General features: G+C 46.3%; 1 protein-coding gene across 2 annotated transcripts; it reads right to left on the reverse strand.

Moving 5' to 3' along the window:
* Nucleotides 1-393: 393 nt before the first annotated feature.
* LOC115176816 (PR domain zinc finger protein 1) lies at nt 394-18,430 on the reverse strand. 2 transcript variants are annotated; one of them, XM_029737141.1, is made up of 7 exons: nt 18,359-18,430; nt 10,873-11,172; nt 8,983-9,102; nt 7,709-7,961; nt 2,892-3,925; nt 2,653-2,781; nt 394-2,532 (listed from the first exon to the last, which is right to left on the reverse strand). In XM_029737141.1, exons 2-7 carry the CDS (start codon nt 11,149-11,151, stop codon nt 1,936-1,938), a joined length of 2,412 nt encoding a protein of 803 aa, XP_029593001.1. In that variant the 5' UTR covers nt 11,152-11,172; nt 18,359-18,430; the 3' UTR covers nt 394-1,935. The 2 variants fall into 2 exon arrangements, with proteins under 2 accessions (XP_029593001.1, XP_029593000.1); XM_029737140.1 differs by lacking the exon at nt 18,359-18,430 and adding an exon at nt 13,352-13,607.
* Between the last annotated feature and the right edge of the window lie 6,057 nt (nt 18,431-24,487).

Below are 24,487 nucleotides of genomic sequence, written 5' to 3' on the forward strand. Positions count from 1 at the left end.
GCCGTGCAGTCTTCTTTACTACATACTGACCCTGCATGCATGACTAGAACATACATAGAAATCTATGATGTCAATGAAAGGTTTATGCATCTTCTAAATACACTATTCTCCATACATTCCATCCCTTGGCACTTCTTCCAGTGTCTTGATCTAAACCAAAAGGCATATGCTTACCACTTTGATGATGCCTCATATTGTCCGAGGCAAAGTGGTGTCTCATTAATTTTAACTAGCTATCTCTCCTTCATGATCACTGATCTGGGGCTACATGAGAGGTGGAAGCAACATGATCTACAAGAAGCCATAGAATATTGAGACCCTATTGTCTGCTACTTCCTTCTCCTAAAGCGCAATACCCAAAACAGGAGGCAAATAAAAACACTCACACAAAAGTCAGATTAGAACTGTGGACATTTATCATAAATTTACATTTTGCACATAAATAACTATGTAAACGAGTATGTAAACAGAGACAGTATTTTTTCAAATTTTCTCCTCTAGGGCTAAAGACGAAAGGGGATGCTTTGGTCGTACTTCAGGGTTGGAGGGAGAGAAAAATAAGAGATAGGAGAAAGCAAGGGGATGGGGGCTGATGTGCAACTGCTTCCAGGTCCCCGACCTGAGGTCACAGTTGCCTTGGAGACAAACCATATGTAATCTTAAAGCCATTATAACAGTCCAATCAGATTGAATAGTGGAAGGAGCAAGCACCGGCACTTAAGTCATAAAGGGGAGGGGCCAGTGCATAAGAAGGCCGAGGTGCTTTGGTCTGTGCCACTTAAAAACGAGAAGGGGGATACATTTTTCTCAAACAAAAAACAAAACTACAAAACCACAGCTAAAGAGCTAACACTTCATCACAGACAAACAGTATTCTCTTGGTCTTCTTTTTGGTGTGTTTGAAACTAAAGCCAAGTAAACTTTGGATACTAGCCTCGAATCCGACAAATCCCATTTGAGAAGGTTTACTGTGTCACCTTTTGCTATTGACAGTGTTTAAGTTCCCTTGGACTGTTGGGGGAGAAGGATTCCCAGACTCGCAGTCTTTATATGCTACATATTGAGCAGACTTTCCTGCTCTTTGGATCACGTGGCGCTGCACTCCAGTTCATTTTGGTTTCTTCAAGTAGCAAAAGCAATAAATAGAAACACACTCGCCTTCAGCTTCCCTCTGAACGTAAAGACACATACTCACAGGCATACAATCATACACACACTGAGGTAACCGTTGTTGAAAATATATAACAAAACCAACAAAAAAAGCCCTTTTTTGTAGAGCTCAGGATGAGCGTGGACATAGAGAAGCTTGCTGGAAGGGTCAGAAGGTCAAGCAACACCTTTTCTTTCTAATCAACAGTTTGTGTTCACCTTTGGCAAAACAAAGTTGCGACCTTTGACCCTTTTTAACCTGCTATATTGTTTAAATAAATAAAAAAATTCAAAGTAGGCGCCCCTGCTTCTCAACAGGTCACACAGGACGGATACAGGCAGAGAGAGAAAGTATCTACAAAGAAATGGCCCCAGAGTGAAATCAAAATCAGAAAAACAAACAGTAAATTACAATGAATTACCTGGTCATTGTAAACATCACTTCCACATATTGCTTTTCGAAGACAGAATAATTGCATAATAAATTAAGAAGGTTATATAATAAATTCAACAAAAATAACATTTGAAAAGAAACATAATAGTAATAATATTAATGATAATGATATGAAATCCAGGGTGGATGATGGTCATGTCTTAAGTGTAGGACACAGTGGAACAGTTATGTAGTCTGGGTACAGTGTCTCTTGGAGCCCTGAGTACAGAAGTCCCTGAAAGTTTGAAAACCCCAGTCGCTACAACCATCAAAAATATATTTACACTCGTTGCTCCTGCTAACCAAGTTCTCAGAGCCACACAGTCTGACTCAACGTCCTTCAAAAGGTGAGCTCAAGCCTGTTCCTCGGACTCCTGCTTGATTGTGACGTTGGAGGGAAGAAGTGGACTGCTTCGGCGCAGTTGTTTGATAACCGACGTCTCATTGACTGAATTGTATAGGCCGTAACCTGTAGACTGGAGCTCACTGGCGCCGCCCTTGTGGTGGTGGTAGCCGGAGGTCTTGAGGTCCATCTCCCTCCACAGCATCCCCAGGACCTGCTTCTCCAGGACAGCCTCGACCTCAACCCCTCCCTGGAGCTGGTCCAGCCTCTCAGCGTGGTCGCTCATGTCGAAGCGCTCAATTTCCTCATTGATGTGCTGGAGCTCTTCCTGGGTGGAGGGGCTGGGGGTGGGGCCACCTGAGGAGGTGACGGCAGCCAGGCAGTAGCCCTTCAGGTGTAGCCGCAGGCTGCACAGGTGAATGTAGTGGCGGTGGCAGTGGGGGCACTTGTGTGGCCGCTCGCGGGAGTGAAGGCGTTTGTGCAGCTTGAGGTGGACAAACTGGGTGAACTTGGCAGGGCAGAGCTTGCACGAGTAGGGCTTCTCACCCGAGTGGAGGCGCAGGTGGGTCTTTAGGTTGCTGGTGCTGCTGAAGCGCTTATGGCACACCTGGGGGAAAGAGAACAAGTCAAGGGTTAGAGGAGGAAGTTCAGCGTTGCTTATGTATATGCTGCAGCTAGATAGCTTAACAGACTTAGCGGCTAGCATAGAATTGGTGGTGGTCTTTACCGAGCACTCATGGGGCTTCTCTCCAGTGTGCACCAGGAAGTGTTTCTGCAGGTGGGCCAGCTGGGTGAAGCCCTTACTGCAGGTCGAACACTTGAAGGGTCGCTCACCGCTGTGGACACGCAAGTGCACCTACACACAGCAGGGACACAACGCTACATCAGTTGGGTTCAATGCAAGGGAACACAAAGTAGTCTGGATGCATGGAATGAAGGGAGCGAACAGAATGTCTCCAGTCTCACCTTGAGGTTAGAGAGCTGGCCGAAGGTCTTGCTGCAGACGTTACACTCGTACTTGATCTTGCCGTTCTGCTTCTTGAGTGGGTAAGGCAGGGTCTTGTAGCCTGTAGAGCCACCACCACCACGCTTCATCTTGCTCAGGTTCATGGCCTCCTCTTGCCGGCCGCTGCCCAGTAAGGCTGAGGTAGGCTTGGTGGGCATGCGCTCACTAGGGGCCGCCGTGCCCGCTGTAGGGGAGCTGCTGGTGGGTGCATGGGGGTGCCCGTGGGGGTGAGGATGAGCATGGCCAGAGTAGGGGTGATGGGGGTAGTGGGGGCCGGCTTTATCCTTGAGGGTGGTGGCGGCTGAGAAGGCACTGGTGGGGGCGGAGAGGAGGAAGTCCCTGTGGGTGGAGAATGAGGGGTGGGAGGAGTCAGGTAGTAAGAACCTTCTCCCTGCCTCCCCAGGCAGCAGGGGCATGTGGGGGGGCAGCAGGCTGCTGAAGAGAGGGTACGTTCTTGGAAACATGCCCCCGACAGGTAGTGGGTAGTGGTGGGGTAGCATGTAGGGGGAGTAGTGGGGGCCGGGTGGGTAGAAGGGCGAGGAAAGGGGGGCGGCTGGCGGAGAGTAGCCTGGGAAGGGACCCAAACCTCGGCGGTAGAAAGAGGATGGGGGTGTGGGTTGGGCAGATGCAGGGCTACCGTGGGGGCTACTCTCCGGACTGCTCCTCGCCGACGGACTCGGGGTCGCCGACGACTGGTTGCCTGGTGATCTGATTGCTGTGTAACCAATCTGTACCGGGCTGGTCTTAAGGCTCAGGAACTCTTCCGTTAGATGAGGGTGGGGGCGGAATGGGGGGTAGAGGGCTCGGGGGTACAGGGGCCGATCGGGGCTGTCAGCACAGCGGGGTCGCGTGGCCAGTGGCCGGCTGGGCTCCTTCTTGCTGGAGGTGGTGGGGCCCCTGAGGATGGAGGAGACACTGTGTTCTATCTTGACTGGGGTGCTGCTGCTGGCATGCTCCTCACTGGCCTGCTGCTTAGCTTCCAGCAGAGACTGCTCTGTAGAGGGAGAGAGAGAGAGGTCAGACACACTGTCCTCCCTCTGACTGAAGACCACGTTTCCCTTTGACTTGGTGTCAGGAATATTTTTAAGTGCGCACAGGAAAAACTTATCTAGACATGTCTTTAGCTTAGGAGAAATAATGACCTTTCAGCTGTAGTGTGTGAGGGGGACGGGGGGGGGGGTTAAGAACACTGTAACCCAGTGGTTCAATTAGCGCGACAGATTTGACGAACGATCATGGGGGGCTAAAAGACAGGAAGTGAGGCGTGACAGCTGCCTCTGGGCAGGGTGTGTGTGGGAGGAGGTGGTGGTCTGGGGGCAGATAAAAATCAAGATAAAATCCAAATGGGGGCAGGGCTGATTGAAAGTTTCCTCTCAAGTTTGGCCTCAACCTGCCCTCTCCACCTCACTCTCTCAATCACACACTTGACACTTCCTGACAAAAGAGGCCTGTGAATGATATGTATGCTCATCCTCTCCAGCATGCACACTCACAACCCAAAGAAGGACCCTTCAATCCCATTCCATTAACACAAAAACACACTTTTCCCATCCTACACCTTCTGACTTATCAGTCCTTTAGGTAGAAGTAAAAACAACCACCCAGGATTCCTTCTCGTTTGCTATTGTTTCCAGGTCAAAGGTTAACTGGGAGAGCTTCCTCCTCCCTTGCACCTACTGTCACCTCCACATGATGAAAGATGGGATTACTGCAAGCGCTTCCAGGCTACACACAAGCTAAAAGCCTCTGCATGTCGGTTAGCACATCCTCACCTGTTAAACCTCCATCAGAGTCGGGATTTTAGAGTGGACATCAATAATCCCATCCATTTACTACCCATTGAACTTTTACTACAGGGTCACAAATCTGTGTGTGTGTCCACTAACGTGTATACACATTAAGCTTTCCAGCACTTAATTACTCGACAGACTTTCACACAAACACACAGTGACCCCCACACCACTACAGCGGCAGTGTGTAAACACAGAGGTTATCAGTGCCTCCCCATCTCCTCCTCCCTGTCCTCCCCCTCAGATAACACCACTCCCAGCCCTCCTCTCTTACAGAAAACAAACAGGGTGGCCATCTTGGAGATATCAATCTGTCAGCACGGCCCCGCCGCCAGGAAGTTCAAGTAGTCAATGGAGGGGACGCTTTTCTTCCTCTCCTCTCTTCCCTCCGTCTCTCCACTTTTAAAGTGCCAAATAAATTAGGGAGAAGGGCCAAGGAGCCATCAGCACATCACACACACTTTTGAGATTAAAAGAGTGTGTTGGAATGAAATGCCTCTACGGGTATGTGTGTCCTTGCATGCAAGGGAGAGGGTGTGAGTAGGATAGTATGCGTTTGAACGCATACACATTTAGAACAGGAAATGCTAACAGGTGCCATATGTCTGTGCAAAGCTTATTGTCGTTTTAAGGAAGGCTGATTGTGATTGTGTAAGCACGTAACACACACACACACAAATATGGAGAAAAACAACAGCTGTCACACAAAGAGGAGAGCGAGTGTGCGAAGAGCTCCAGTTCAGTCATTTCAGACCAGCCAGTTCTGCTGACTCACACAACCAACCAAACACACGTCTGGTTCAACTATGACTGGGTTAGTGGAGAAAGACACAGGGAGAGAGATGGACCGAGACAGAGAGAAGAGAAAGGTAAGTATGATGTCATTCCCAGGTCAACAGGGGCCCCTGTGGTAGTGGGGTGGTTTAATTACAGGGGCCATAGAGAAAAAGTAGGAGCCAGAGGGGCCAGTACCATGAGGGGGCCCAGGCCCCTGTGTCTCTCTGCCCCAGGAGATGTGCATCTCCCGGGGAACTGGAATCAATACCTACCTACCAACCACACCTGGAGGCAGAATGCTGGCTCCTTCCTCCCATCCCTACCTACCTACCTACCTACCACACCTGGAGGCAGAATGCTGGCTCCTTCCTCCCATCCCTACCTACCTACCTACCTACCTACCTACCACACCTGGAGGCAGAATGCTGGCTCCTACCTCCCATCCCTACCTACCTACCTACCACACCTGGAGGCAGAATGCTGGCTCCTTCCTCCCATCCCTACCTACCTACCTACCTACCACACCTGGAGGCAGAATGCTGGCTCCTACCTCCCATCCCTACCTACCTACCTACCTACCTACCTACCTACCTACCTACCTACCTACCTACCTACCTACCACACCTGGAGGCAGAATGCTGGCTCCTACCTCCCATCCCTACCTACCTACCTACCTACCTACCTACCTACCACACCTGGAGGCAGAATGCTGGCTCCTTCCTCCCATCCCTACCTACCTACCTACCTACCTACCTACCTACCTACCTACCTACCTACCACACCTGGAGGCAGAATGCTGGCTCCTTCCTCCCATCCCTACCTACCTACCTACCTACCACACCTGGAGGCAGAATGCTGGCTCCTTCCTCCCATCCCTACCTACCTACCTACCACACCTGGAGGCAGAATGCTGGCTCCTTCCTCCCATCCCTACCTACCTACCTACCTACCACACCTGGAGGCAGAATGCTGGCTTCTTCCTCCCATCCCTACCTACCTACCTACCTACCTACCTACCTACCTACCTACCTACCACACCTGGAGGCAGAATGCTGGCTCCTTCCTCCCATCCCTACCTACCTACCTACCTACCTACCTACCACACCTGGAGGCAGAATGCTGGCTCCTTCCTCCCATCCCTACCTACCTACCTACCTACCTACCTACCTACCTACCTACCACACCTGGAGGCAGAATGCTGGCTCCTTCCTCCCATCCCTACCTACCTACCTACCTACCACACCTGGAGGCAGAATGCTGGCTCCTACCTCCCATCCCTACCTACCTACCTACCTACCACACCTGGAGGCAGAATGCTGGCTCCTACCTCCCATCCCTACCTACCTACCTACCTACCACACCTGGAGGCAGAATGCTGGCTCCTTCCTCCCATCCCTACCTACCTACCTACCTACCACACCTGGAGGCAGAATGCTGGCTCCTTCCTCCCATCCCTACCTACCTACCTACCACACCTGGAGGCAGAATGCTGGCTCCTTCCTCCCATCCCTACCTACCTACCTACCTACCACACCTGGAGGCAGAATGCTGGCTCCTTCCTCCCATCCCTACCTACCTACCTACCTACCACACCTGGAGGCAGAATGCTGGCTCCTTCCTCCCATCCCTACCTACCTACCTACCTACCACACCTGGAGGCAGAATGCTGGCTCCTACCTCCCATCCCTACCTACCTACCTACCTACCTACCTACCTACCACACCTGGAGGCAGAATGCTGGCTCCTACCTCCCTCCCCTTCTAACTCTGTCTGGTTCTCTCTCACTCTTTTTTGCTTCCTCACACACATATTCATATTTGCATTTAGACTATTTACTTCATGACTAGAGTGATCACACACATGCAATGGTGGCGCTGGCAGAGATGAAAGGTCGAGGGGCTGTGTGTGTTAATGCCAGGCAGATGTTCAGAGAGGGAGGAGACGTGGCTCCCCTCAGAAACACTGTCAGGCTCTCACAAATATACACTCTCACGACACACACCAACACTGAGTAGGTGCTAAATAAAATCACACACACACGACCACCATAGAAAGTTAAACATAATACCAATAGTGCACTATACTTCCAAGGATACAGTGTTATTACTATGTAATAAATCATTGCATACAGTATGATTATCATTATATAACTTAGTGTTATTACTATGGTATAACATCTATGTAATAAGGTTTCATATGATAGGACTTACTGAGTTTCTGCATCATGAGCTCTCCAGAGGGCGGGTAGTGGAGGCGGTGAGCGAACTCTGGGCAGTACCACACCAGCAGCTCAGTGCCAGGGGGGATGGCCCTCACTGTGTAGAAGTAGATGTTCGTGCCATTCTGGCACGCCGCCAGGTTCTGCTCCCCCGCCGAGTGGGCCGGGTTGACGTAGCGCATCCAGTTAGAACGCTCCTCGTCCAGGCCGTCCACAAAGTGGTGGAAGTCGCCCTCCGAGTAGATCTGAGGAGACGGAGAGTCAGGAAATGGTCAAAGGTTAACGGGCAAGGAAGCCTCAATGGCAAGTTTAGAACGTTCCAGAAAACCAGTGCTGAGTAACGGCTAAATATGTTGACGAATTATATTTACAGCAGCGTGAGTGTAATATCATTAAAGTGTAAAGTTAAATCTCTCCCCCTCCACTCCAGACAGACTGAGGGATGGCGAGACCCACAGAGTAGGAGCCTCTCTTATACACGTCCAAAAGAGTTGAGTCAGAATACGTCACGCCGACAATGTCACCGACACTCATTCTGACTCTTCCCCCTCTCTCCACTCAGACCACTCTCTCTCCTATCTGATTGTGGACAACATCATCGAGAGAGAGAAAGGTCTATAACTCTGTTGTTGTGGCTTGCCTGAGCGAGGGACATGAATGGAACACATTGCTTTGGGATGTTGTTGAATCTAGGTGAGTGCCTGTGTGTGTGGGGAGGGTGTGCGAGTGCTACATTGTCACTTCCCGGAACGATGACACCGTAGCACTGTTCCTGTGTACAGTGTAAAACTGACATCATATTCCTCCTCCGTTCCACTACAGTTCTTACTGTACTAGCTGCCACACTTACTGATCAGACAACCACTACTGAACAACAGGCTTCACCCGGCAGATTTATCATGATGAAATAGGTGTTGAGGGTGTGTGTGTGTTACAGCGACAAGTATGCGTATAAAACTGCATACTCACAGGATGTACCACACACACACACACAGAGCGGAGAGCCTTAGTCTCAGAATGATTAGAGAGAAAACCCCTTCTCCGTCTCAACACACAAAAACTTCTTCAGAACGCAGAGACCCTGGCCGTGACGTCACTAAGTCAGTCAGTGGAACAGGAAATGACCTATGGTTGTTTTTCTTCCTCTGTGGCTGTCTTTTACTGAAAGTGAAGCGCTTGCTCTCTTTGTGTGTGTGTGTGTGTGTGTGTGTGTGTGTGTGTGTGTGTGTGTGTGTGTGTTAGTGGACAGGAGGGAAAACCACTCACCCTCCAGAAGTACTTCCTGTTGGCGTCTTTGGGGACACTGTCTGCAGTGTAGCTCTGACCCACCAGGGGGCCGAAGCATGTTCCTTTGGGGATGTACTCTCTGCTGGCCACTCCAATCACCTACAGGACAGAGATAAAGACCATTAGTTGCAGTGTGTGTATGTTCGGTGGTTAGAGGATTTACGTTATCACATCCTGCCAGGAGGTCACAGTCTTCACATGTAGACGGCCGGAAGAACCCATCATCATGATCAAATCAACAAACAAGGCTGTCTCTCTCTCTGTGTGTGTGTGTGTGTGATTAATTACTACTCTGTACTAGAAACATCTGTGGCCTAGGCTGGGAATTTGACTGTCACACTTTTTCCTCAAGCCACATTTGCTGTGTGTTTTAAGTGTGTGAACATAGAGAAACACACACCTAACCCTTATCCAGTGCCAACTGGAAGAGTTAGACACTGAGGGAAAGAGTTAAATTTCCGCCATCTCACCCAGGTTATGCCACAAAGCATCTCCCCCCCTTCTTGCCTCACCTTGTCTCTGTTCCTTTCTAATTGACCACAGGGCCACTCCCCCTGACACCCTTTACGACACCCACTCTGCTAACCACACAACACACCCTACCACATCAAAACAACTCATCTCAATAGACTGTTCACCTTAAAGGAGAATGAGATCCACACCTGAGTATTAAAGCGCTGTTGTTCCTTTCAAAATCATAGAAAAAAAAGCTTGAAATAGAGGGAGGAAGGAAGAACAGCAAGGGAAGTGCATCCGTCTGAAGGATTATCAAACCTAGACGTTCAGCTAATCTCCTAACCATGATCAACTCTGATGTATTCACCAAACCCCCTACACAGTCTACACGCACGCCCTTATCCCCTTCATGCATATCCTACACAAACACCCTCCCTAAAGGATTGGGAAATCCCCCTTCCCATTTCCATCCCAGGGCCAGACCACTTCTCAAGATTAGGGGTGTTTTGAGGATAACTTATTAACTGACTTTACAATGCTCCCTACACGACTAAGTCCATATCCTTTGATCACTGGTAATGCTATACTCTGTCCACATCCTCATTTTCCTCCTCCTTATTTTCTCTATCAATCTTAGTGGTCGCTTCTGTGAAGGTGATAAATATTGACGGCTACCGTATCAGCTTGTAAACAAACGTGGTGGGAAACTCTCTCACTCACACACACACACACACACACACACACACACACACACACACACACACACAGTGATAAGAAACAGATGAGCAATGAAGTGAAAATCTATTCATTGCAACCAAATAATGCGGTCTTAATCAGGTTAAAACCACAAAATGCTCCCCACCTAATCTCATGACCCCTCGTCACACTTATTCTACAGGGTTCAACAGTTAGACTGACTGGGGATGAGTTTGGGTTGTGAAGAGGTTGATATTTGGACAGAGGTAGGCATGTAGGTAGGGGGAGCTGGGTCTGGTCTAGTGTAGGACTGATTAGTGTGAGAACATAGAGGGATAGACACAGAGACAGGGAGGGTAAATGGTTATCAGGATGTGTTGATGAATCTCCCGTCAACAGCAGGGCTAAGTATGATTAATGACTCTTCATGGATGGATGGGAGCTCATTTCTCACTGTGGAGGCTCTGTAGCAACCTGCATCACACCTCAGAGAGAATTCCCCTCCACACTGGGATTACACACACACACAGGTCATCGCCGTGCTCCAGTGTGTGATCTTTTACAACGAGACACCCTCCTCACCACAATCCCCCCTGGCTGAGACTTCTCCTGCTGTCATATATTACCTACAGTTGAGTCATGTGAGTTCGGGGAGCATATGGGTTTACAGATGGTGTGTGTGTGTGTGTGTATGTATATATGTATGTGTCTTCCTACCTCTTTGGAATCAGCTAGTTGTTTGAAGGCCAGGTTACGAGGCAGTGAAGCCTCTGCTCTCGTTAACCCCTCGCTCTCCATCACTGCCTCCCGCGGAGTATCCTTGACGATGTAGGTACACTTCTTCTTAAACTCCGCCTCCGTCCACTTCATCATGTCCGCCTCCTCCATCTTAGAGTCTGTGTCGGTGGCCATTTTGGATCCCGTGTCCCTATGGGGTTCGGTGTCCATTTTGATGTTGTCGTGCTCTACGGTGTGGGCCCCCTCAGTAGTCAACATGGCCGAGCTATGAGAGGTAGCCTGAGAGAAAGGGAAACCGATAAGAGAGAGCGAGTGAGAAAATAAGATAAAGCGAAACAGACAAAGAGATGGAGAGAAGAAGGACAAAGGAAAAAATTTGAAGGGGAGAGATGAGAGAGAACAGAAAGACAAGGGGGAGAAAAAGAGAGAGAGAGAGGGGAGCGTTATTATCCAGTATGAGTCAGTGAGTGGCGAGTTCCTTTGAGACTGGCTGACTAAGCAGAGTGTCTGTGCTCTCTCTGTGGGAACAAGAGCCACTGTCGACCGACCCCACTAGCCTCTAGCCCAGGACAGTCTGAGCCCCACTACTCTCTACTTAGAGGGAAACACTCACAGGAAACCATCAACTCTATTCAAATAAGTTACATTAAAAAAAAAAAAATAACACTTATTGAATCCAGAGTGAAAAGTATATTCCTTTTTTTATTACAGATGAGTTGTGACCCAAGAGTATGTATGTGTTATATACTGTATGCGGATCCAGCTAGTGTCTCAGGGCAAGACGGATTGACCAATGACTTGTGCAGATAGGCTGACACGGCCTAACCAATCCTTCCGTGGGCTATGTAAGCTGGCATAAGGTCAGGGCCAGCCACGCTACCCCTCGGTCTCTCTACCCTCCCTCTGTACCCTTCTCCCTCTCTGTCCAACTCTACTTCTCTCTAGCCTACCCTTCTTCATTCTCCCTCCTTGCCAAACTGTCAACATAAGTCTCTTAATCCTCACATATCTTTCTTTATCCCCCTCTCCCTCATGCTCTCTCACTGTGCCTAGCCCTCTCTCCCCAGGGTGGAAAAATAGTCACAAACAGGGGAAGGAAGTCCTGTCTACGTCTGAATGGACCTAAAATTGGAAGCAGAGTGGCAGAGCAGCGGAACAGGCAAATCATCCAAGTGTGTGTGTGGGACAGTGGGGAGGGAGCGCCAAACTTTTCCAGCAAACAAACTTCAAACGCTCCCCACCCAAGACCATCTCACACATACATCCTTGTGCCACAACACAAACAGTGTCCGTAGAATGAATGATCACACGCTACAATGATTGTCAAATTTCAAGGCCGATGATAGACTGAAATGCAACCTTATACACCGTCACTCACTCACATATAATTCAGGAAAAACCTACCTTAAACCCAACAGAAATCTACTCAACCCTCAACAATCTCCAAAACTAAACCACAACTACAAGCTTGACAAAATTCCCCAAGCCTTGACCAAATTAAATATGACCCTATACTCAACAAAATTCACTCAAGTCAACAAAACAGCTTCCTAAGAGACTAGCGTAATTAATGAACTTCCAGAAGAGTAACAGAACAACAAATCACTTTCTCAAATGTTTTTCCAACATTACTTTAAAATAAAATTGTACTACAAATATCCCAAATAATTACATCCATGAAATGATAATTCAAATAGGATATTTTCCGTTTCAATGTAGAGTAGATCATTTCAAACTATTTAATATTGTGATATTATTTATTGTACATTGATATCATGAATATCCTTTTAAAGGGATTTAAATATATAGATAAATATAATACCAAACACTAGTCAAAATCTGTTCCTGCTAATAAAGAAGTATTTCTATGACAGCTGTGCAAAACGAATACTGAAACTGAGAACCTGGCCAAAAGCAACTGATTTATTCAACTCTCACATACACATCTCTGTTAAAATATTCGATAAACACTACTGATATAGTTTAAAATAAATACAAAATTAAAATTTAAGCAAGCTATAACCAATGACAATTTTATAATTTTAATTATTCAAACAATTCCGCTGAAGTGGACACAAACTGCAATAAGCTATTAACAATTTAAACACAATCTCAATACTCAAAATGATTGCATTTAAATATTATATTCAACAATATACTGAAAGTTTAACAAACTCATTGCATAATGGAGTGGCCAGACAAACAAGGAGAAAACTTTGACTTACATAAATAAGTCATAAAATAAACCTTCATATTCGTTGTCACTGGCTTCATTTAGAAAAGTATTATTTCAACTATTACAAGCAAAACACATTTAATACACAACTTTAAAAATCCTCAAAACTAATAATATCATTTAGGAAAAAATTAAATAAATGTATTCCTTAAAATAAAGTGAAAATACCAAAATACCTTTTTTTCTACATGTCTCTGTTTCTCCATTGACTAGCGTACTCACCGAGAAGCTTTGGTCCCAGCCACACATAGGGCCGAATGATCTATCCCCTGGGTGAGTGTGTTTATGTGTGCGTGTGGGACAGGTGCAGTTCACCCTCTCCCCCTCCAATCCAAGCGCTACTCCAGAGTGCGAGTGCTGTGTGTGAGCGTGTGTGTGTGTGTGTGTGTGTGTCTGCTCCAGTGAGTGCCTTCTGTTTAACTGACTGCCCCTCGACAAGTGAGGGAGATGTTGATTCACTCAGTGGTCCCTCCTTCATTCTCTCTCCACTCCCCCTCTCAAGGACCGCCCACCACCATGAGGAACACAATCGCTTGCAGCTCAATCAGGGTAGCAGTGGCAGGCAGGCACACACACACTGCTCTATGGAAATAGCAGGCGCTTTCACCTGAGGCATGAGCTCTCGCTGCTTCGCACAAAACAAAACACACACACAACCATATCAATTGGCACATACAAGTACCATCACACACCTTAACATAAATTCAAACATTCTCCTGCAGTCTTCGATAAACTTCAAAAAAATTAGAAAAGGTTGCCAGTTCCAAATCAAAGTCTCAAAAACATATTCCCTCAACATGGGTGCTTGTTGTGTAACAGTGCAACTGTTATATATCAACAACACCCCCACAACAAACACACATAGATGGGGGGGGGTTATGAGTCTTCCTGGGGAAGAAGGACATCCTGTGACAGTGACTCACTGCCCCTCTAAAGTTTACCCAGCACAGAGCCGCGGACGGACGTTCCTCTTACCCCCTCCCCCCCAATGGGCGACACTGAACTGACCTCTAGACTCAGTCTCACCAACACACTCCCTCTCTCTCGGTCTCTCTGCCTCTGGTAATAAACTGAGTAGTGGTCAGCCGATTAATCGGTATCGGCTTTTTTTGGTCCTCCAATAATCAGTATCGGCGTTGAAAAATCATAATCGGTCGACCTCTAAAACTGAGGCATAAAAGGACCAGGGCTTGCTGACCCTGGTTAAATACAACACAAAACACTGTCTCTCCTCCTCCATCTATCCCTCTTTTTCTCTGTCTGTATCAGATCCTCATAGCAAAGACCACTCAAAGCAAGCAATCGTGTCCTGGAATTCAACTGGAAATCCCCTACTCTCCCTCGATTGACATCAGTCTTGAGTGGGGCGGAGTGGAGCGAGGGCTAATGAAGAATGATAATGAAGAAAATAAAACATGAGGCAGGGGAGGAGGGCAGGGAGGGATAGAAAGACAGAACCGGGTCTTCAATCCCCCCCAGTGACAGAGAGTTGACCACATCACTCACTACCTACTCCTTCCTGCCAACAGACGACCCACCAGCCCCAAACACACACGATCTGCACCCCAGCTGGTCTACATGACCATGCTCTGTAGCAACCAACCCCTACCGAAAAAAACATCACTCCCTCCAGAAAAACAAGTTAAGATTTCAACTAAACAAAAAACGAGAGCGAAAAGAACATATTTTCCCCTTTGAAAGTCACATGTGGTCCATCCCTACCAGCTTGCTGGCTGGGAACAATCTGGGCCCAGACACAGATAAGCACCCCTGTCACCCCCCCCCCCCCCCCACTAGGCTCTCCTGATCCCTTTCCCCTCTCTCTGCTTAAACTGTAAAGGAAGGAGGGGGCGCAGGCAGGCCTGAGGCTGGGGGAGTAGGGAGGGGTCCCTCTGCTCTGAAGTCAAATGGCTCTTTTTGTTTATGCGCAGGCCGAGGAGGGTATTTAATGTGGCCTGCGTGCCTGGAGGAGAGAGGGAGGGAGGAAGAGGGCCACACAAAGAAGGGCATGGGGACCTCCTGTCTCTGTTAGTTTTACAGAGGGCTCCTATCAGGGCTAAGAGTAACACACAGAGCTGAGCAGAATTGTGGTGCCAACACATCAGGAGGAGGTAGGGATTATGAAAAGCAAGAGAAGAGAAAGGAGGTGAGGATGAGAGTGGGTGGAGTGGGTGGGGGTGGCTAAACCACAGGTGAGATTAGCAGCCATTCCAAATTCCTGGTTCCCTCTGCAACAAGAGGCAAAAACCAGCAAAATTGATTGACTTCATAGCAGATACAGCTTAACGGTCCTGCTTGTCACAAGAAGAGAAGTACTGGCTACACTGTCCATTTCTCATTCAAACGCCCTGACTGTTATTCACATTGTGGCCCTGACTGTTATTCACATGGTGGCCCTGACTGTTATTCACATTGTGGCCCTGACTGTTATTCACATTGTGGCCCTGACTGATATTCACATTGTGGCCCTGACTGTTATTCACATTGTGGCCCTGACTGTTATTCACATTGTGGCCCTGACTGTTATTCACATTGTGGCCCTGACTGTTATTCACATTGTGGCCCTGACTGTTATTCACATTGTGGCCCTGACTGTTATTCACATTGTGGCCCTGACTGTTATTCACATTGTGGCCCTGACTGTTATTCACATTGTGGCCCTGACTGTTATTCACATTGTGGCCCTGACTGTTATTCACATTGTGGCCCTGACTGTTATTCACATTGTGGCCCTGACTGTTATTCACATTGTGGCCCTGACTGTTATTCACATTGTGGCCCTGACTGTTATTCACATTGTGGCCCTGACTGTTATTCACATTGTGGCCCTGACTGTTATTCACATTGTGGCCCTGACTGTTATTCACATTGTGGCCCTGACTGTTATTCACATTGTGGCCCTGACTGTTATTCACATTGTGGCCCTGACTGTTATTCACATTGTGGCCCTGACTGTTATTCACATTGTGGCCCTGACTGTTATTCACATTGTGTGTGATATTCAAACTCTCTAACTTCCCCATTCTTTCCCTACAACAGCAGTGGATCTTATCTTGAGACTTGATCTGGTGTGTCACTGATTTTCTCCCCTTTGTCACAATATGTTTTAATTCCGGTCTACGGGATGCCTCTCACAAGATCATAGCAAGAAGATTTTTTATCGACCATGTCATGTGGAGTGTGCCAAACGAAGCTTGTATCCGCTTGAACTTCCCTCAAAAAGTGTGTGTGAGCAGAGGAGGCACAGTGGATTTGGGTATTGTTCTGGAAAGAGTTAATCCCTCAATGGAGGAGCCATTAGGGGGGAAGTATGGAGGTTAGACCTAACCATTATCCCGTTGGGCTGAGGGACCTGTGTGTGGACACGTGGCATGCGTCAGGTCGAGCCCCCCTACAGCGTAGAGCAGGGTGGGGTTGGGGCATTGCAGTAGCTCTCCTAATCTTGCCAATCCACCGCAGCTACACACACACACACACACTCTCCCCCCTCAGCCATCTGGAGGGACTGTCCACACGGCGGACACTTGTGTGTTACGATCAACACCACCACCAGACAATCACCCTCCTTAACCCAGAGGAAGAGCTAATCATGGTCTATTTGGCACACGCCACTGATTGCATTGTACTTTTCATTAAGGAGGCAAACAGAGCAGAGGCCAGTGGCTCACTCACTGCTGACAATGAGGCAAGGAAGGAGGGGGGGTGGGAGTTATCCCATCACACACGTTTCAGGCCAGGCAGCGATTGGATTCCAAATAGAGACGTCAAATGATGTAATGACTTCATCACTTCCTGTAATCAAAATACTACAATGTTTGCTTCATAACTCATCAATCCACATTTCCCAAATATTAGACTTATGAAATCTTAATTTTGCATTAGCTCAAAGACTGAACTATACCGCGAAGAATGACAATAATAGTGTAAGTAACATGACTGAGATTCTCTTGTTTTCCACAGAGAGAAACGGGTGTGTGTGTGTGACTGATACCCTGGGCAAAACGGACTCAACTCTAGAAACTGTAACTGAAACTTTCAACCACTAAATAGAGAGAACTATTTAAGCTCGCAGACCTTTTCCGCAGGTAAATGTTTACCGAGGTTCACAGTGCAATCCCGTAAACAATCTGAAACGTGCTCTCAGTCACAACCAGAATCACATGCCTCTTCTTTTCGGCAATGTGCAGGAAGTCATTAGCCTACAGCATCACACACAATGACGAGCACAACACTTTGTGATGACACAACCTTCCAAAGCGGTTGCGTCATCGGACAAATTTCAGAGTAGGCAACAAATCATAAACCAATAGGACATATGATCCTAGGGTCTTTGCTATAGCCCAACTACCGCCCACGACAGCTGTACTTAAAAGCAATGTTTATGTAGTTGTCAGGTTGTGGTATGTGTTACACTGGACAGATAGAGGCTAATGGACCGAGACGCGTGTGTACCATACCCCCGTGCCCGTGACAGCAAGCAAAGCGTTGCGCAACGGGTGTTCAACTGTTAAAAACGGCCAGTTTAGCGAACGACATGGTGTAAAGCTCGAATCAGGACATTGAATAACCTGTGCAGGATGAGACTGTCGGATAAGAAGCGAAACGGGGCTAACAGGTCAACTAGTCAAAATATAGGGTTGTTATCATACTTCTTTGTCGGGCTAAAGAATGTAAAACGACTGAACTGTAGGCTACGCAAGACGCACTTCCAGTCATGTACCCTATGCAATCACTTTCGATTCAAAGCAGGGTCATTCAGTGATTTATTCAATTCCTTATCGCATTCTTAACTGAATGACCACACACACTTCAGTGGGGGGGTTTTCGACTCAGAGTTGCAACAAAAGGGAAGATGAGTTTCAGAAAATTATTTAATTTAGCCAAACAAGTGCGAATATTTGCAAAAATAGATTGTTAGGCTGTGTTGGATTAGTTTCTGTAGGCCTACTATTAAGCAAATAGCCTGCCTAACATTAAATTAGGATACAATGTTTGTTATGGCGATAGGCTATATAACCTATAGGCTACATACACAACGTAACAAAACCTAAGGTAGAAGAATGTAAATGAAATGCAACAAAACGTGATGTCGGCTGCTCTGTCTTAATTCAGGACAAACTTTTCGCCTACACTAAACAATGTAGCAAATAAATGTAGACTATTCAATGTTGTTTATCGAACTGCAGGGACTGTCGCCAGGCGAGCGAAGCGGGGTGAAAGCTCTGTTACCTGTCCGCGTTATGGAGCTGCTGCCGCGGAGCGCTGGAAGATGTCCTTATCCCAGTTTCCAAACTCAGGCGCTGCTGGTCTAGGTCCGATCGTTTCTCTTTGTAGTGCGAGTATACTATGGAATTGTCGAGGTGAATCTGTAGTCTACAGTTTACATACAAAGTAGCCTACCCCTTCTTCCGCGCCCAAATCTTCTCCACCCAAAACTGTAATTAGGATTAAGACAGGCAATTAACAAAACAAACTCCCCTGCGCCGACGCTTTCGATAACTGATGGAGCGATTGTTAAAGTAACACCTCTCGTTTCCAACATTTGCAGTGTGCTTAAAGGAAATTAACATGTTCATTTAGGATAGCCTAAATGTCGAGAAAGTTTTAGACGCCTTCATCCCTTTGCACCCACTGTGAAGGCTGCTAAAAGATAACTGACGAGACAATGAATCAATAGGCAATAGTTACAAAGTCATGTCTTTGTAATGTGAAATTGATTAATATAAGACATTGAAATAAGTAGCCTATTTATTTGGCAGAGGCGGGCCTACCATATGCTACCCTGTCCTGCCGTTAATTCTTTGGTAGAAAAATATTCTTAAAGGAATCGTTTTTCATCAAGCATAAATACATTTGATCAGGATTAGTCTATTTAATGAACGTTTTTATTTTTAAAATTGCACCCAAATGTTTGGATGATATTTTTGGTCATTCTTTTTGTTGTAAAACGTAAACACATTTAATTGTAATAAAATACCTAATATTTCCTTTAAAAAAGTTATCTTTATTGGTAGGCCAATAATGTAAATATGTGGCTTGGATTACCAGAAGCGGTCTGGTGAAGGCAAATCCTGTGTAGCCTAGTCATATTGCGACTTTTTATTGGAATTTTTATGCATGTGTTTGACTACTTACTATATTACATTTACTTTCTTTTTGGGGGCTGAGTATGTTTTTATAGTTATTATGAAATTGTTATGCCGATAATTGTCCAGTGCTTTTAAAATCGTTCCAAGTAAAAGGACATTCATTTGATGTTTGAATGAAAATGGAAGCCATTTGAATCCAATGTTTTATATCTGTCCTGCATGTTTGAGTGAAGGGGGAGCGTGAGCACCTGTTGAGCTTTGACTGAGCCCCTGTAGCCCTATCCCATTTGATATGCGGGTCTGTACAGTACCCCCTCCCTCTTCCGCAATTCTCTCTCTCTATCTCTCTCTCTCTATCTCTCTCTCTATCTCTCTCCCCTATTCTATTCTAGTCTCTCTCCACTGAGTCTCCCCATCCCTATGGTAATGGAGTCCGTGCTGAGCAGGGTTAGCTGTAGTGGCACACTTCCGCTGTGCCCAGAAGTCTCAGATCTTTACGCGAAACAGACACACTTACACACTCTTCCTGTCCCCCCCCCCTCCCCCCAACACACACACACAGTGATGCAGCCCACTCCTCATCAAAGCTGTGTAAGTGTGTGTGGGACGATGGATGTGATTGGGGGGGGGGGATCAGAACCCTTTGAGCACAGCAGACATACACATTCCACCCACTCCTTGTGCCCTGCCCCTACCAGCCTCTAACCCTGGGTGCTCAGAGGTACACCGCATCCTTCGTTATGTCCCTGTCTCTATTTCGCTCTCTTTCTTTCTCTATCCCTCTTTCTCTCGCTGTGTCACGTCACAGCTGGGACTAATCATCACTTTCTCTCTTTGCTCCCGCTGCTATAGTTGACCTCCTTAACTCTCTCTCTCTTTCTCTTTCTCCCACACACACACACCTAGTTGGCTCGAGGGAAGCCCTTTGCTTAATCGTAGCTTGGCGCTGAGCTGTGAATGTGTCTGTACATTCTCGTCCAGGAGAAATATTTAGCTTGGCAGGCTGCCAGCGAGGCAAAGCTGAGCCAAGCTGGGATTCACCCACAATGGCAGCCACGCGCCCCAGCTCAACTCAGTGTGTGTGTGTGTGTGTGTCAGTGGGTTTGCGTGTATCTGATATATCTGAATCTTAGTGGGCTTATAACTGTGTCTTGCTGTGTGTAAGTGAGTGCTGAGTGCTGTCTTTGTTTATCTGTATAAGAGAAACTGCAGTCTGCAGATGACAACATTTTGTCAGGTGTTGAGGGAAATGTGTCCCACAAGATTATCACACAAAACCACAGAGCTGAGTAACACCGTTTTGTTACAGAATGTATGTCACTCTCTTTCACTCTCTCTCTTTATTTTTGTCTGTCTCTTGTCAATGAAAAACCATGACCTTGCCTGAACAGAGAGATAAAGAGGGTGTGAGTGTTTTGTGTGTGTGCGCTTTGTGTGCGTGCTCTTTGTGTGCGTGTGTGTGTGACAGAAAGAAACTTGTTGACAGGGTCATTCCATGTCATTTCAGCAAGCCATGCCACCCACCATCTCAGATTGTTCTGAAATAATTTCTGTAGTAAACGGATAAGATTAGCATTCCTGCGACATTATTTTGTTGAAATATAATTTGATATTTGAAAAATGTAGCTAATTGATTACACTAGGGGCACACTTTTGGTTTTAAACATAATTTGTATTTTTAAATGCAGTCGGATAAACACTCCAAACAGCCTACCCGACGCTCGGAAGCGTCCACATGGTCCTAAAGCACATCGTTGCCTCGTTTTGTATCACATTCTTATGATAAAACTGGTGGGGACAAAAATGCAATTTCAGCATGGGGGAGGGGGGGGGGGACACACGTGAAAGTTGCGCCCCAGTGAAAGTTGTGCCCCTGTATTAAACCCAAATTGTTAATTTTAATTGATAGGATTCGTGTAGGCCGTCATTGTAAATAAGAATTTGTTCTTAACTGACTTGCCTAGTTAAAGGTTACATTTAAAAAATATATAATATTCAATAAATACAGTACCTAACAACTCATTTGGACCAACTTTTTTCTAACAATGAGTTAGAGATGAGGAATCCAAATAAATGGTCAAAAGCCAGCCACGGACCCAACACGCCTTACACCAATCCCACCCCAACAACAAATATACAGTATCAGTTCTTTATGTGTGACAAGTAGCATTGAGCTGCTCTTCAGAGTACTGTTTCTTCATCCTATGTAATGTATTCTCATTTAATTTGGTGATGTTTTTTTCTCCTCCGTTCAGAGAAATGAGTCATCTAAGTTGTTAGGTTTAGGTCCCGTCCTACATCCTGATATTACCAGGTTCTGGACACTAGATGGTGTTGTTCCTGCTATTAGGTGCTAAAGAAACAATACTCTGAGCTTGTTGTTGGGGTGGGATTAGCGTGGTGGTCCGGGAGTGGATTTTGACTATTTCTTTGGATTCCTCGTATAACTCATTGTTAGAAAAAAGTTTGGTCCAAATCGGATGATAGGTACTATATTTGTTGAATATTATATGAATGCTATAAATTAAAATGGCAAAATTAAGATCAAATTATATTTCAACAAAACAATATTGAAGGAATGCGAATCTTACCTGTTTCTAACAACAGAAACCATTTCAGAACAATCTGAGATGATGGGTGTCGAAATCCTCTTTCTTGTGCTTTTTGAGGTGGAATGATGCGACAGCAACAATGAGGCGTGTGTGTGTGTGTGTGTGTGTGTGTGTGTGTGTGTGTGTGTGTGTGTGTGTGTGTGCCGATGAATGAATGAATGGGAAAATATATAACGGCAATAAAGCAATCTAACTTTGCAATGCTAGGAGGTCAGTGGGTTTGTGTTACAAAGTGCTGTTGTGTCTTTTCTTGTGACTATGAACTGATAAGAGATCAGTGATCCGGGTGTGCGAGCCACTGAACTCCCCTACTATCAGATCACACCTGAACTAATTAAGTCCAGCGATCGGATTGAGCTCTCAAGACCTGCATTCGACACGCACTGAATGAGAGCGATAAAGCTATTCAGGATTGTTTTATATAGTTGGGTGCTATGAAATACATTGGTCCTTTGAGACCTTGTGAAAGGTGCTGTGTAAATACAATCTATTGATATTCCTGGTTATATAAGGTAAACTATTATTATGTTATGCTATACAGCAGGTTTTTTGGCGTATGTTAAATATTTGCTAACTTTTTCCTCTAACTTTGTATACACTGAGTGTACAAAACATTAAGGACAACTGCTATTTCTATGACTGCCCAGGTGACTCCAGGTGAAAGCTACACTACATGGTATACTACAAAGGTATGTGGACATTCCTTCAAATTAGTGGATTCGACTATTTCAGCCACACCTGTTGCTGACACATCGCCATGCAATCTCCATAGACAAACATTGGCAGTAGAATGGCCTGTATTGAAGAGCTCAGTGACTTTCAACGTGGCACCGTCATAGGATGCCACCTTTCCAACAACTTTCTGCTATGCTAGAGCTGCCCTGGTCAACTGTAAGTGCTGTTATTGTGAAGTGGAAACGTTTAGGAGCAACAACAGCTCAGCCGCGAAGTGGTAGGCCACACAAGCTCACAGAACGGGACCTTCGACTGCTGAAGCGCGTAGCATGTAAAAAACGTCTGTCCTCGTGTGCAACACTCACTACCGAGTTCCAAACTGCCTCTGGAAGCAACGTCAGCCAACTGTTCATTGGAAGCTTCATGAAATGGGTTTCCATGGCCGAGCAGCCGCACAGAAGCCTAAGATTACCATGCACAATGCCAAGCGTCGGCTGTAGTGGTGGGCCCTGGAGCAGTGAATCACGCTTCACCATCTGGCAGTCCAATGGACGAATCTGGGTTTAGCTGATTCCAGGAGAACGCTACCTGCCCGAATGCATAGTGTCAACTGTAAAGTTTGGTGGAGGAGGGATAATGGTCTGGGCCTGTTTTTCATGGTTCGGGCTGCTAAGCCCCTTAGTTCCAGTGAAGGTAAAACTTAACGCTACAGCATACAATGACATTCTAGACGATTCTGTCCTTCCAACTTTGTGGAAACTGTTTCGGGAAGGCCCTTTCCTGTTTAAGCATGACAATGCCCCCGTGCACAAAGCGAGGTCCATACAGAAATGGTTTGACAAGATCGGTGTGGAAAAACTTGACTGGCCTGCGTGTAACAGTGTAGGTTCCGTCCCTCTCTTCGCCCCAACCTGGGCTCCAACCAGGGACCCTTGCACACATCAACAACTGACACCCCACGAAGCATCATTACCCATCGCGCCACAAAAGCCGCGGCCCTTGCAACGCAAGGGGAATCCCTACTTCAAGTCTCAGAGTGAAGTCACTGATTGAAATGCTATTAGCGCGCACCACCGCTAACTAACTAGCCATTTCACATCGGTTACATGCGCAGAGCCCTGACCTCAGGAGTGGCTTCGGGACATGTCTCTGAATGTCCTTGAGTGGCCCAGCCAGAACCCGGACTTGAACCCGATCTAACATCTCTCGACAGACCTGAAAATAACTGTGCAACAACGCTTCCCATCCAACCTGACAGAGTTTGAGAGGATCTGCGGATAAGAATGGGAGAAACTCCCCAAATACAGGTGTGTCAAGCTTGTAGTGTCATACCCAAGAAGACTTGATGCTATAATCGCTGCCAAAGGTGCTTCAACAAAGTACTGAGTAAAGGGTCTAAATACTTTTTAACTTTAATACATTTACAAAAACGTCTAAAAATCTGTTTTTGCTTTGTCATTATAGGGTATTGTGTGTACTTGATAAAGAAGAAAAAACGATTTAATCAATTTTTTAATAAGGCTGTAACATAAGACATTTTGAAAAAGTCAAGGGGTCTGAATACTTTCTGAATGCACTGCATTCTGGAAATTAAAAAAATATATTATTTCTGAATGAAATTAATAACTGTTTTTAGAAAACAATACATTTCCAAGTCTGTTGTATGTGTGTGTGTGTGGGTGTATTTGAGGCGAGGGTTAACAGTTTCCTCCACTGCTCAAGCTGTGAGGGGTATTGTGTACGTGTTAACTGGTTAGGCTCTGACAACAAGTGAGTGAAAGTTGTGAATTGCTACCGAGTGTGTGAGATGGACAGTTAGTGCTAAGTTGTGGATTGGTGAGTGACAATGCTAAGTAGGTCATGTTAATTACACATCAGGGCTAGTTGTATTGACCATTAGAGTAGGCTTAATTGAGTGAATGAGTGTGTTCAATAAGTGTATTTGAAGTGTAAATGGTTCAAATCAAGTGTGTTAGCTTTTT

Source organism: Salmo trutta, chromosome 37 (genome assembly GCF_901001165.1).
Source record: "Salmo trutta chromosome 37, fSalTru1.1, whole genome shotgun sequence".
In the NCBI taxonomy this organism is placed as follows: domain Eukaryota; kingdom Metazoa; phylum Chordata; class Actinopteri; order Salmoniformes; family Salmonidae; genus Salmo; species Salmo trutta.